At 43.5% G+C, this 15,310-nt stretch overlaps 1 protein-coding gene across 2 annotated transcripts in view; it reads left to right on the top strand.

Annotated features, from left to right (window-relative positions):
• The window catches only part of LOC143984011 (uncharacterized), a 75,052-nt gene that overhangs the window by 34,959 nt on the left and 24,783 nt on the right, over positions 1 to 15,310 (top strand). For both annotated transcript variants that reach the window (XM_077484268.1, XM_077484269.1), the window contains exons 9-10: positions 3,954 to 3,982; positions 14,589 to 14,629. In XM_077484268.1, coding sequence (XP_077340394.1) covers positions 3,954 to 3,982; positions 14,589 to 14,629 — 70 coding nt within the window. The remainder of the gene's footprint in view (positions 1 to 3,953; positions 3,983 to 14,588; positions 14,630 to 15,310) is intronic.

Here is a 15,310-nt window from a genome sequence, read left to right on the forward strand (position 1 = left end):
CGTGCGCGCGCATCCCTCTTCCTTCGGTGGTGGCGTGTCACGGAGACACCGCTCGCCACCGGGGAGGGGGGGTGGTGAACAACCATTGGGCATGGCTGTTTACCACGTGATTGGCTGTGATGAAGTCACGACCGATCACAGATGGTTCCACCTCCACTGTGCATGGCGCAGGCACATTGGTGGCGGTGTGTTCCCAGAAACACTGCTCGTCACTGACGCTGGTAAACAGCCATTGGCTGGCTGTTTAACCATGTGATCAGCTGTGATCCTTTCACAGCTGATCACTAAATGTAAACAAACCGTGGTAACGAGAAGTGTGTGAGGAGATTGCGATAACATCCTGTTACCGCCTACAGTACACATCAAGCACACTGATTGCGGCCCCCCCCCCCCCAATAAAGAGGACCTGTCGCCACCCATTATATTACCTGTCACTCGCAGCCCATCCGAGTACCTATTTGCAGCCCATGTCTCATAGAATATATGTTGGGGTGTTTTTCTTTCCAAAATGGGGTCATTTTGTGGGTAATTTCACTGTCCTGGTGCTCAAGGACCTTCAAATTGTGATGGGTAGGAATGAAATGAGATGTGGTGTTTATGCTCCTAGAACGCCTGAAGGTACTACTTCAATCTTCGGCCTCTGTATGTGGCCAGGCCATACATACTGTATGTGTATGTGTAAAAGTCCTAAACGTGTGGTATCCCCATACTCGGGAGAAGTAGCAGAATGTGTTTTGGGGTGTAATTTTTGCTATATACATGCTATGTGTTACAAATATCTTATAAATTGACAACTTTGTGTAAAAATAAAAAAAAAAAAGTTTTTTTTTTTTCCCCACAAACTTCTGGAAAAAAAAATGAATTGTTCAAAAGACTCATTATGCCTCACAGATTATACGTTGAGGTGTTAGCGTTCCAAAATGGGGTCATTTTATGGGCAATTCCATTGTCCTGGTACTCCAGGGCCTTCAAAAGTGTAATAGGTGGCTGTGAAATTGGATAATTTTTGCTCATAGAACGGCTGAAAGTACCAATGTTGGTGTTCTGTATGTGACCATGCTGTGTAAAAGTCTCACATGTGGTTTCCCCATACTCTGGAAGAGTAGCAGAATGTATTTTGGGGTAAAATTTGTTGTATGACGAGAAATAATGGGTTTGCGCTATGGATAAGCAACCGAAAAATACCATAAAAAAAAAAGAGGGCTGCCACTATCCAAGGTTCGCAACCATAAGTTGGAACAAAATGCAAAAATAAAAATATATAGATAGTAAGGGCACTCTACTCTGATCATAAATCCCCAATGAGAAAATTAATAAATACTACTTCTTCTAAAAATCAAAAGAACATTTAAAGTGCTTCATCTAATAATCTGTGCCAAAAATTATGTATATAAAGTGCATATCAGTAAAGTGCATATGAGAGAAAAAAAAGACTGTATATAGTAAACCAAAACGTTACATAATATACAAAAGGGCACTGATGAATACTGAATATTAAATATTGTACCCCGTGATGAAAAATGGAAAAATGAAAAAAATGGACACCACCGTTGTGTTCAAAATGACAAGTGCATAATATTAAATTACACAAATAAGTGATGCAAATGCTTTAAAACCAGTGTCCATAACTAGCAGTGCTGAAAAATGTGTGTTTGCTATACACTGGTCCAAGAATTTCTGCTGTATGTCGGTCCCAAAACAGCTATTTCTCGTCTCGGGGATATGTTGTTGGAAAAAAACATATCCCTGAGATGAGAAATCTGAAAAATTTAAAGCATTTGCATCACTTGTTTGTGTAATTTAATATTATGCACTTGTCATTTTGAATACAACGGTGGTGTCCAGTTTTTTTAATTTTTCCCTTTTTTTTTTTTTTTTTTTTTTTTTTTTTTTTTTACTTTTTTCATCACGGGGTACAATTTAATATTTAGCATTCATTAGTACCTTTTTTGTATATTATGTAACGTTTTGGTTTACTATATGCCATTTTTTTTTTTTTTTTTTTTTCTCTCTCATATGAACTTTACTGATATGCACATTGCACAGATTATTAGATGAAGCACTTTAAATGTTCTTTTGAGTTTTAGAAGAAGTATTTATTTTCTCATTGGAGATTTATGATCAGAGTAGAGCGCCCTTACTATATCTATATATTTTTATAATTTGTTGTATGCATATGCTGTGTGTGAGAAATAACCTGATATGACAATTTTTTGTAACAAAAAAAAAAAATAATAATAAAAAAATCTTCATTTTGCAAAGAATTGTGGGAAAAAATTACAAATTAAAAAAACTCACCATGCTACTTAATACCTTGGAATGTCTACTTTCTAAAAAGGGGCATTTGGGGGTATTTGTACTTTCCTGACTTGTTAGTGTCTCAAGAAATGAGATACACCTGATGTACTGAAGGCCTGATCAGATGTGATCAATTTTCAGTGATTGGCACCATAATTTGTAGACTCTCTAACTTTCACAAAGACCAAATAATATTCACTCATGTGGGTTATTTTTTACCAAAGACATGTAGCAGTATAAATTTTGGCCAAAATTTATGAAGAAAAATTACTAATTCGCAAAATGTTATGACAAACAAGAAAAAGGCATTTTTTTTTCACAAAATTTACTTTATTTTTATTTATATCACAAAAAATAAAAAAACCCACTAGTGATTAAATACCACTAAAAGAAAGCTCTATTTGTGTGGGGGAAAAAAGGACACAAGTTTCATATGGGTACAGTGTTGCATGACAAATTGTCATTCAAACTATGAGAGCACTGAAAATTGGTCTGGTCAGGAAGGGGGGTGTACCGTATATACTCGAGTATAAGCCGAGATTTTCAGCCTCTTTTTTGAGGCTGAAAGTGCCCCCTCGGCTTATACTCGAGTCGCCGCTGTCTGACTGCTCGATCAGCGTATCGAGCAGACAGACGGCGGACATTAATTTTCAAAAGCCGCGCCTCCTTCTCCGCCTCCGCCTGTGATAGGCGGAACACTGAATTTCCCAGCAGTCAGTGTTCCGCCTATCACGGACATCCGCTCATTCTCATACTACGGACGAGTATGAGAGGATGTCTGTGATAGGCGGAACACAGGCTGCTGGGAAATTGAGTGTTCCGCCTATCACAGGCGGAGGCGGAATTTTGAATTGTAGAATGGCCGCCGAGAAGAGCGGCGATCCATCGGCACGGGACGGGGGAGGCACGGGACGGGGGAGGCACGGGACGGGGGAGGCACGGGACGGGGGAGGCACGGCACGGGGGAGGCACGGCACGGGACGGAGGAGGCTCGGGACGGAGGCTTGGGACACAGGTAGGCTGGACACACACACAAGGCTGCACGGACACACACACACACACACACACACACACACACACACACACACACACACACACACACACACACACACACACACACACACACACACACGGATGGATACACACACACACACACACACACGGATGGATACACACACACACACACACACACGGATGGATACACACACACACAGGGATGGATGGATGGATGGATGGATACACACACACACACACACACACACACACAGGGATGGATGGATACACACACACACACACACACACACACACACACACACACACACACACACACACATGGATGGATGGATGGATACACACACAGGGATGGATGGACACACACACAGGGATGGATGGACGGACACACAGGGATGGACAGCCATGTCTCACCCTCGGCTTATACACGAGTCAATAAGTTTTCCAGTTTTTTGGGGGTAAATTGGGGGCCTCGGCTTATACTCGGGTCGGCCTATACTCGAGTATATACGGTAAGTGCATTGAGGTGGTTAATAGGAATACTTATTTTCTGTTGCATAGGAATGCGTGTTGTAGTGTAATGACTAAATCCTGCAGGAACTTTTCAAAGACACTTGATCATTAATCTTTCTACTATCTTTAAGGTGAAGAGGACACGTACATCTACTCCACGGTAAGATTTTGATTTACATTTTTTTTATTTTTTTTGTCTTCGTAGTGGTAATATCTTTCGCTTTCTGTCCTGGTGACAGAGTGGTTTGGTAACGATGTATTTGTAACCATCGAAAGTTAAAAAAAAATAAAAAAATGGTTTCAGTGAATGATTTAATCTTTTGCCTAGTCGTGTAGAAATCATTCTATGGCAGCCTCAAAACTCCTACTGCATGGGCAGTTTTGCAGATGTGCAGTAACTGGTACAACTTCTTCTCCCTCACCGAAATTGGCCACAGATATTGTAATCTGCAGGTATTTACCTGTAAACTATTACCAAACTTGCCACATGTCAGTAAAAGCTTACCCATGCAAAAGGGCCAATGAAGACAACATCTTTTTTTATTGATACAGATGAGTATGTAAATGTGTATACCATCCAAGTACACTTGTCTACACATTGGGCTGATATCACTTCCACCAGCTTTATCTTTCTGTAACAATAGTGATTGGTGTAAAAAAAATAAAAAAATAAAAATGCAGACAGCTGATTCATGAGTACTATTGGGTAAGGGGCTAAAGCTAACCACCAGCTAGTAGATTTTCAAATCAAAGTTTGTACAAAAGTTCTTAGTGCATTCAACGGCTTGATGAATGTCTTTGGTAGAGCTTCAAAATTTTGCTGGCTTTTAAACATTCCATTTTGGAATGAATGAACTTTACCAAATAAGAACTACACTTAACAACCACTTTATTAGGTACACCTGTTTAGTTGATTGGTAACACAAACTGCTAGTCGGCCAATTGTATGGCAGCAACTCTGTATCTAAATGTGGTAAAGGCGACTTGCTGAAGTTTAAACTGGGCATCAGAATGGGGGTGAAAGGGAATTTGAGTGACTTTGAACATGGCATGGTTGTTGGCAGGCTTGTCTATTTGAAAAACCTGCTGATCTACTGGGATTTTCATGTACAACCATCTCTAGGGTTTACAGAGAATGGTCTGCAAAAGAGAAAATATCCAGGTAGCGTCAGTTGTGTGGAGGAAAATGCCTTGTTGATGTCAAAGGAGAATGGACAGACTGGTTTGAGATGATGGAAAGGCAACAGTAACTCAAATAACCACTCGTTCCAACCAAAGTAGGCAGAGTACCATCTCTGAATGCACAACACATCAAAGCTTGAAGCAGATGGGTTACAGCAGCAGAAGACCACACAGAGTGCCACTCCTGTCAGCTAAGAACAGGAAATTGAGGCTACCAAAACAGACTTGCCAAAATTGGACAGTTGGAGAGGAAAAACGTAGACTGGTCTGAGCCTTGTTTTCAGCTGAAACATTCAGCTAGGGTCAGAATTTGGTGTAAACATGAAAGCATGGATCCATCCTGCTTTGTATCAACGGTTCAGGCTGGTTATGTGAAGGATATTTTGTTGGCACACTTTGGGCCCCTTAGTACCAATTGAGCATCGTTTTAAACACTGCGGCCTACCTGAGTATTGCTGATGGCCATGTCCATCCCTTTACGCTATGGCTCCAGCAGGATAATGCACCATGTCACAAAGCTCAAATCATCTGTACTTCAATGGCCTCCACAGTCACCAAATCTCAATCCAATAGAGCACCTTTGGGATGCGGTGGAATGGGAGATTTGCATCATGGATGTGCAACTGACAATCTGCATCATGCTATCATGTCCAAATGGACCAAAATCTCAGGAATGTTTCCAAAACCTTGCTGAATCTTTGGCACAAAAAATGAAGGCAGTTCTATTGGGAAATGGGGTCCAACCTGCTACTAGCAACCTATTAAAGTAGCCGATGAGTTTGTATACACTATTAGATATTTGTTTCTTCAAGAAAAATATTCCATCCTGCTCCTTCAAATTTTCTGGTCACTGAGGTTGAAAATGATTGTCCACGTTGACCCACTAATGATTAGAAAAGCAAAACATTCTAGTAGCTGTGGTATTGGAGAAAAAACTCAGAGTTAGGTGCTTTTTCAATGTTTTTGCCAGCCAAAACTGCATTTAAGTGCATGGCAGCACACTTTAATGTGTGGCACACTTAATTGAAATAAAAATGTATACTACGCAGGGGTTTTTCTACATCATTATGCACAAATGAAAATGATGTGTCTTGTCATTGGCATCTCTGCTCTTTTGACTGTTGTCCAGCTCGCCTGGCTCACTTGGCTCTTTCAGTCGCAGCGCCCCCTGCTGCACGGCCCAATTCTGGCCTATGGATTAAGTCTCTCCTGGCACCCCAGTAGGAGCCGACCTGACTCCTGGAATGTGATCTCTGTCCCCTCGGCGAGACCCTCTGTCCCTTGGCTTCTGTCTGGGGATCCTCTGACCACTGGGTGAGACCTTCCATCTCGCACACTGGGAGCGGACTCAAAACTGGAAGCTGTCCTCAGACCTGAATATATAACTACCCTGCACACCTTTGTACTCGGACAGATTGCAGATCCCTGTAAATCCCAGACACAAGATTAAAACTTCTGATCCAAAACTACAGAATCCAGGGAAAGCCAAAAATACAGCTTTCTCTGCTCAAACACTAGTCTGGAACATTGCATTAACCCTTAATGCAAATCCTGTGTCACATTTTCCTATCTTCTCAGTGACCGTTCCTCTCATTGTCACATAGTGTATAGCCAGCTTTACAGTAAGCACCTGGAGATGCCTGTATAGTTATGTTATTGTCTAGCACTGCTAAACTCACCCATCGATCAATCAAACAGAAATAACAATAATTCAAACATTTAGGCCCCATTCACACCTGAGCATTTTGTAGCTTGAAGCCTGAAGCTACGAAACTCTAAGGGGAAAAAAAATCTATTTATTCTCTATTCACTATTCACTATTTGGCTAAAATGCTGGTCAGCCGACCAAGCATCCAAAAAAAAAAGCCCTGACTGATCTACCCTTGGCGAGCGGCTCATTGGAGCATCATTAGATATTATTAACCACTTTCAGACCGGACCATTTTGCTGGTCAATGACCAGAGGTCTTTTTACAATTTGGCACTGCACTACTTTAACTGGTAATTGCGCGGTCATGCAATGTTGTACCCAAACAAAATTTGTGTCCTTTTCTTCCCACAAATAGAGCTTTCTTTTGATGGTATTTGATTGCCTCTGCGATTTTTATTTTTTGCGATATAAACGTAAAAAGACCACAGATTTTGGAAAAAAAAATGATATTTTCTACTTTTTGTTATTAGAAAAATCCAATAAACTCAATTTTAGTCATACATGTAGGCCAAAATGTATTCAGCCACATGTCTTTGGTAAAAAAAAAAAGTAAATAACTGTATATTTATTGGTTTGCGCAAAAGTTGTCACATCTACAAACTAAGGTACGTTTTCTGGAATTTACGCAGCTTTTAGTTTACGACTGCCTATCTCATTTCTTGAGGTGCTAAAATGGCAGGGCAGTACAAAACCCCCCCAAATGACCCCATTTTGGAAAGTAGACCCCCTAAGGAAATTGATAAGTGGCATGTTGAGCCCATTGAATATTTTATTTTTTTGCCTCAAGCGATTGTAAAAAAAAAAAAAAAAAATTTTTTTTTTGTCATTCACAGTTGTCACTAAATGATATATTGCTCACACATGCTATGGGCATATGTGAAATGACACCCCAAAATAAATTCTGCTGCTTCTCCCAAGTACGGGGATACCACATATGTGGGACTTTTTGGGAGCCTTTTGATTTCACTTCTCACTACCTATTACAGTTTTGAAGGCCATAAAATGCCAAGATGGCACAAAACCCCCACAAATGACCCCATTTTAGAAAGTAGACACCCCAAGCTATTTGCTCAGAGGCATGTTGAGTCCATGGAATATTTTATATTTTGCCACAAGTTGCGGGAAAATTACAAACTTTTTTATTTATTTATTTTTTTCACAAAGTTGGCACTAAATGATATATTGCTCACGCATGCCATGGGCATATGTGAAATGACACCCCAAAATAAATTCTGCTGCTTCTCCTGAGTACGGGGATACCACATATGTGGGACTTTTTGGGAGCCTAGCCGCGTACGGGGCCCCGAAAACCAAGCACCGCCTTCAGGCTTTCTAAGGGCGTTACAGTTTTGAAGGCCATAAAATGCCAAGATGGCACAAACCCCCCCCCCCCAAATGACCCCATTTTGCAAAGTAGACACCCCTAAATTTAGGGGTACACTAGTGAGACTAGGTAATAAATGGCGGGTGCCCTGAAACTATAAAAAAAATAACTAACCAACCAGCGTCACCTGTAACAGTTATATGGTGATCACTGGTGAAAGGGTTAACTAGGGGGCAATCAGGGGGCTTTATGCGGTAGTATATGGGGGTCCCTGGCGCTATAAAAAGCTGCGGCGAACCTAAATACCTACCTGCCTAACTAGCGTCACCTGTGACACTAATACAGCGATCAGAAAAAATGATCGCTTATTAGGCTGGGTTCACACTGGAGCGATGCGGGAACGCCACAAATCCGCGGCGGGTTCCCGCATCGCATGCCTCCCGGCGGCAGTTCACACTGCCCTATGCGAACTGCTGGGAGTGTCAGTGAAATGTTAATGACACCCCCAGATCAGTTCCCATATCGCAGTGCGATCTGCAAACTCGGATCGCATGGTGTGAACACCCATGTGATCCGATTCTGCTGCGGACCAAAAAAAGGGTCCCGTGCGAGTTTGCGGCGGGTGCGACACGAATTCAGCCATACTATCTGTATGGCTGAACTCGAATCGCACAGAGATCGGATGTGATTTGCACTGCAGTGCGGTGCGAATCACATCCGTTCTCATAAACCGCTGCAATGTGAACCCAGCCTTAGTGACACTGGCGACGGGGGGTGATCACGGGGTTAAACCTTTATTGGGGGGGTTAGGGGGGTACATTAGAACTAAAGGGGGCTAACCCTAACTGCCCTAACAGTTATTACAGTCACAAATGACACCAATGCAAAAAAAATATATAAAAAATGCAATTGGTGTCACTGTGACTGGGGGGGCAGGGGTAATTGGGGGGGGGGGGGGGTGTGAGTGTGCCTGGCATGTTCTACTGTACGTGTAGTGTGTTGGTGCAACTCACCGATCCTCTCTCCTCGGTGCCGGAACGAAAAATACCGACACGGAGGAGAGATTACATCACTTCCTCTCCTGTGTTTACATTACAGGAGAGGAAGTGATGTCACGGAGCATTTCTATTCGTCGGGAGCGATCGCGAGGGGGTGGCCATGAATGAATGGCCGCCCCCTCATCCCGGATCGCTCCCGAACGAATACCGACCGCCGCAGGCACCGGGGGGGGGGGGGCCCGATCGGGCCCACCACCCGCGGGAAGGCAGGGACGTATATAAAAGGCCCATATGCCTGCCCGTGCCATTCTGTCGACATATATCGTCGTGCGGCAGTCGGCAAGTGGTTAAAATTCCACAGGTGGTAAGAGTACACTACTCCCACATGCCAGGAAGGCTAAGGAGCCACGCCGTAGGCAAGGGCCCTCTTTCCGCTCACAAACGGCTTTTTTGTCTGCATGGGGCTTCGGCTAATCTTCCCCAGCCCAACAGGATGACCTCTGACGGACAAAGGCTTCCCTGGAACCGCAAGCCTGCGAGCAAAAGTGCTACCGCATGAAGGTTTGCACCCTGCCCGCAACACGGGTGGAAGGGGTCGCCTTTGGGAGTTTGCAGCCCGGTGGGCCTCTCAGCTGTCCAACCAATGGGTCTGTGATCTGATTTCCTCCGGCTACAAGATAGTTTCTCTCTTGGCCACAAAACAGATTCTTCCCCTCCCAGCATACCCGTAATCCCGGCTCGCCGGGAGGCCCTGTTGGGGGCAATAAGGGACCTGCTGAGTCGTGGGCTGATAATACCTGTTCCGGAGTCGGAACGTTTCCAGGGGTTCTACTCAGATCTGTTGTCCCCAAAAAGGAAGGGGTGTGTCCAATTTTGGACCTAAAGGCCCTCAATTACTTTGTAAAAGTACAGAGGTTCAGAATTGAATTGGTTTGCTCAGTAGTCGCTGCACTCCACCAAGGGTACTCCCTGGCGTCTTTGGACATCCAGGATGCGTACCTGCACATTCTGCTATTTGCAGTTGGGGAAGCCCACTCCCAGTTTGTGGCTCTCGCCTTTTGGCTTGGCATGAGCCCCCCCCCCCCCCCCCCCCCCCCGAGTCTTTACCTTCAGTGGGCAGAGCGACATGTACCGGCCCTATCGGCCATTTACATCCCGGGAGTGGAGAACTGGCAGGTGGATTACCTAAGTCACCAGATGCTGGACCCAGGAGAATGGGCGTTGCATCCGGAGGTGTTCAGGCTACTATGCCTTGCGATGGGGCACACCAGACGTGGATCTTCTGGCCTCCCATCTCAATCGGAAGGTGCCAAGATTCGTGTTCAGGACAAGAGTTCCTTGGCAGATGCGCTGGTGGTTCCGTGGGATCAGTACCAGCTGATCTAGGCCTTTGCTGAAACTGTTACCACGTCTGCTCTGCAGAGTGGAGGCTGAGGGGATTCCAGTAATACTGATTGGGCCCCAGATTGGCCCCAGCGTCCCTGGTACGCAGACCTAGTGCGCCTGGTGGCGGACGCCGTTACGAGAGGACCTGCTGTATCAAAGTCCAATTTGCCATCCTGCTTTACCATCGCTGGTTTTAAAGGCATGGCTATTGAGAACCAAGGTCTTTTGGACTCAGTGATTAGCATGGAAGTAATCTTCTCGAAAGATATCATACCTGGAAGGCCTACATCTCCATGTGTGAGGAGAAAGGTTGGCGTCTGCGCTCCTACTCTATATCCAGGATCCTGCTGTTTTTACAGTAGGGAGTAGACCAAAAATTGGCTTAAAGGACAAATATCAGCTTTGGCTGTCCTTTTTCAGTGACCCCCCCTGGCTTCTCACTCTCTAGTGAGCACTTTTGTTCAAGGGGTCCGACATGTTGTTCCTCCAGTGCGTCCACAGTTGCCCCGTGGGATCTGAACCTGGTGTCATCCGCGCTTCAAAACCGCTGTTTGAAAATATCAGAGATCCTTCTGTTGACCCTTTCCCAGAAAGTTGTCTTTCATAGTGGCCATTACCTCGCCCAGGAGGGTTTCGGAACTGGCGGCCTGGTCTTGCAAGTCGCCCTATCTGGTTATCCACAAGGATAAGGTGGTGTTGCGTCCGCAACCTTCTTTTCTGCCGAAGGTGGTTTCGGCGTTCCACATCAATGAAGACATTGTTACCATCTGTGTCCTAAACTGACACATCCTAAGGAGGTGGCCCTCCATTCCCTGGATGTGGTCTGGGCTCTGTTGGTGTATTTGTCTGCTACGGCTCCCTTTCCGAAGTCAGATTACTTGTTTGTTTTGGTAGCTGGGCCTAAAAAAGGCATTTCCAGGTGGATCAGACAAGATTGTGGTACAGGCCTACGCCTTGAAGGGGCAAGTGCCCCCCCTTTCTGGTCACGGCCCACTCCACCAGGGCAATTGGAACGTGGTGGTCCTTCCGGCATCAAGTGTCTGTTGCTCAAGTGTGTAAAGCGGTGACTTGGTCTACTGCAGGTTTTGACGCGGTCTGTAGGTAGTGACTCCCGGATTGAGGAGCACTTTTTTTTTTTTTTTTTGGTTATAGCAGTTTCTTGCTATTCCCACACTTTTTTGTGAGTGAAGTTTCTGATTCCCACATGCCATTGTGGGTGACGTTTTTATGCTGTTTTCCACCCCTCGGTTTTGGCACTGCTTGGGAAAGTCCCGATGGTATAAGAAAGGAGCTGTCAGTCGAGTGTAGGATTTTATTTTTTATTTTTATTTTTCTACTCGCCGTAAAATCCTTTTCTCTGTAGTTCACCGACTAACACAGCACCCTCCCCTCCTATATTTTTTTTATTTTTTATGTTATACTGCTTGGTGAAGTACTGAGGCTGCAGTAGCAGGCTTGGGGGGTTGTTACCTAAGGGACCGCCCCTTGGGAAAAACTAGAAAGTTCTAGTTTTATTATAACGTATTAACATGTTCTGCCTAGTCCTCTCCTGAAGGTGGCGTAACAACCCGATGATATAAGAAAGGAGCTCTGTCAGTCGGTGAAGTACAGAGAAAGGGATTTTACGATGCGTACAAAAAATCCTAATTTTTCCTTAAACTGCCCACCTAAACTTGGGGTGCGTGTTATACACCGATAAATATGGTATATATCCTGTTGAGAGCACACTATACCCCAGTAAAACGCCATAAAATGGCCAAATTACTCAACGCGTTGTGTGGCAAGTGTAAAATTAGTGCCGGGTGACCTGCTACATCTCCTTTTGGCATTGCCCCAAACTCCATAGATATTGAACGGATGTCCTGGCCACACTCAACCAGGTATTTCAAACAAATGTCCCTCTTGATCCACTAGGTTGCCTTCTAGGTGTACTGGAGGGGGCAATTCCAGAGGGATGGCTTTCGCCAGAGCATTGCTTCAAGCTAAGAAAACAATACTTATTAGCTGGAAATCTGCCACATTGCCAATGGTTAAATCCTGGATTCAACACATGGATAATACTCTTATCATGGAAAAATACATATATCAGCATAGGGGGAATCCTGGGAAATTTGACAGATTTTGGGCCGCTTTGCTAGATACACCAGGTGTAAGCCTCAGAACTGTTACAGAACTGCTTAGATGCTCATAGCTACAAGAGATACCCGGGGACACACCCGCATGGATAACCGACAACCTAGTAGTAGGGAAAAGGCTGAGATGTTAGGATTGCCAGTACATTGGCAAGGATTTGCACTGTATCACTAAAAAGAATTCAATAATGCATCAAAGTAAAGGAAATCAACCCAAATATCCACGCCATGGATATTTGGGTTTGTTTTAGTAGATTTCCTTTACTTTAAGTGTTTGAGTTATTGTGTTTCTGTTTTTGTCACTAATTATGTACAGTCTTTATTCTACAAATGTAATACTTTGCAAAGGGTTCCCAGCTTGCTTCTGGCCATTTTATAAGGGATGGATCACTGATTTGGGTTGGATTATAAAGCAGCGGTATGACCTTACCACAGCCATATTGCTGTTTTTAAAGTGGAAGTAAACCCATGGATTTAAACAGCATGCCGGGAATGCTAACTGCACATTGGCTGTGCTCTCAGCCAAACTATCAAACCATCCAATGGCTGGTGTCATAACAAATCACATGTGCAGCACCATAGCAGTTGAAGATTAAACAGAGGCAAAGATGGCAGCTTCCTTGGCTGAAAACGATAGGGGAGTTTACTTCCACTTTAAAGATTTCTCATCAGAAGTTTTAAAAAGCTTGATAAATTCATAGCACTTGTCTCCATTGAATTCTGTGCAGGGGCTGGTGAGCTGCGTGGTGGGCTTGCTCTCCCACCCCTCCACCTGTCGCTATCCAGCCACACTGGAGCAGGAAGATGAACTTCTGATTGGTAGCGTACAGTGGTAGAGGGTGCACACAGAGCTTGCACAGCCCGCCTCCTATGTACATCTGCATTCCTGCTTGCCATGCAGCCTGTGCTTCCTCTGCTTCCTTTGTAGTGATAAAAGCCTAATCCCTTAACCTCTTGCAGCCTTCAGCTAGTTCAGAGGAGAGGACTGCAGTAGTAACTGGTGACTTGGGTTGTGAATGACCGCAATCAGAAAGCAGCACTGTCACTCACAAGAACACAAGCCAACAACCATTACAACACTAGTCTCTCTTAGACAATTGTAGTAGGTGCCAGCTTGTGTTTTTTGTTAATGGCGGTGCTGCGCTCCAGCTGCCATCACTCACAATACAGATGCTATTGTAGTAGTTATCTCTAGATTATCTGGATGTTGTGGGCCCAGTGTTATATTGGTGCAAGAAGGACTGAGGAGGCCAAACACAAGGGGGACTTCAGGGCATAGAGTAGGGCATGGCTTCACTGCTGCCTGTACATCCTCCAATAGGAAAGCCCATAATTTGGCCTTCTGCCTGGGGTGGAGCTACAGTTGGCACTGACAGAAATAGAAATTGCATTTTATTTTCAAACCACATTACAAACCTTAACTGGAACAAGTGCAGTGTTCAGTACTTTAAGAGTAGTTCTTTAAAAAAAAATTAAACTGTAAACGCAGTGTGCCTTACAACTGTGCTGAACCCTTCACTTGCGTTAGGATTTCGAAGCAAGCAAAGCTTGCATTTAAATGAATGCTAAAAACAGAACCCTCTTCTCTAGTCACAGGATGTTGTCTGCAATGCTCCATACCACATCCTGTATTTCATGCAGAGTCAAGTGTGGAGTAAACCCTGCTGTATCTGCTATTCTTTATAAACCACATCTACTTAATTCTAAAAGCATGGGACTTTTTTCAGCACAGCTGAAACCTGCTCATGCTAATGATTTTAAGAAGACTATAGCTACACCTCATTGCAGTAAAGACTGCAGACTAATATGCATTATTAAAAAAAAAAAAATCTGTTTTTTGGGTCCTGACTGCAATAAAAAATGTACAAAACCACTCTATATTCCCTATAGATTTCAACAAACCAAAGTTCTTGATATTGCTGGGCATTCATATTTGGCATCATGTATTTTTTGCTCCAGGTTGGCCTAGTCCTAAAGTGATATTTTATGTATAATGGTAAATTTTTAATATTTTAATATTGTATCTTTTTATAGTAACTATTCCTCTCCACGGGGGAAAAAAAACGCTGAACAAGGTACGTACTTGCGTGTGTCTGTGTATGATGAGTAAAAAGATAATATTCTTAACCACTGCGTTACTTTGACAATTGCGCAGGCATACAACGCTTTACCCACATACAATTTTTGTGTCCTTTTCCCCCCCACAAATCTGTCTTTTGGTGGGATTTGATTACCCATGCGTTCCCCCCCCCCCACGCTATATGCGGAAAACCTGCAATTTTGAGAAAAAAAAAAACTTTGCTATAAAACATTCCCAGTAAGACCAATATGTATTCCGCTACATATTTTTGGTTAAAAAAAAAAATCCCAATAAGCGTATATTGGTGTGAACAGAAGTTATAGCGTCTACAAACTATGGATTATTTGTCAAATTTTATATATATATATATATATATATATATATATATATATATATATATATATATATATATATATATATATATATATATATAATTAGTAATGGCGGCGATCAGCGACTTATACTGCAATATTGCGGCGGACAAATTGGATAATTAACTGACACCAATACAGTGATCAGTACTAAAATATGCACTGCCACTGTACTAATGACAGTGGCAGGAAAGGGGTTAACGGGGGCGATCAAAGGGTTAATGTGTTCCCTAGGAGTGATTACTAACTGTAGGAGGTGCTTTGACTGGGGGAATGTAAAGATCTGTGCTCCTGCTTAGCAGAAA

Source organism: Lithobates pipiens, unplaced genomic scaffold (genome assembly GCF_037356315.1).
Source record: "Lithobates pipiens isolate NorthernLeopardFrog02 unplaced genomic scaffold, aLitPip1_a1.2 Scaffold_16, whole genome shotgun sequence".
NCBI classification, from domain to species: domain Eukaryota; kingdom Metazoa; phylum Chordata; class Amphibia; order Anura; family Ranidae; genus Lithobates; species Lithobates pipiens.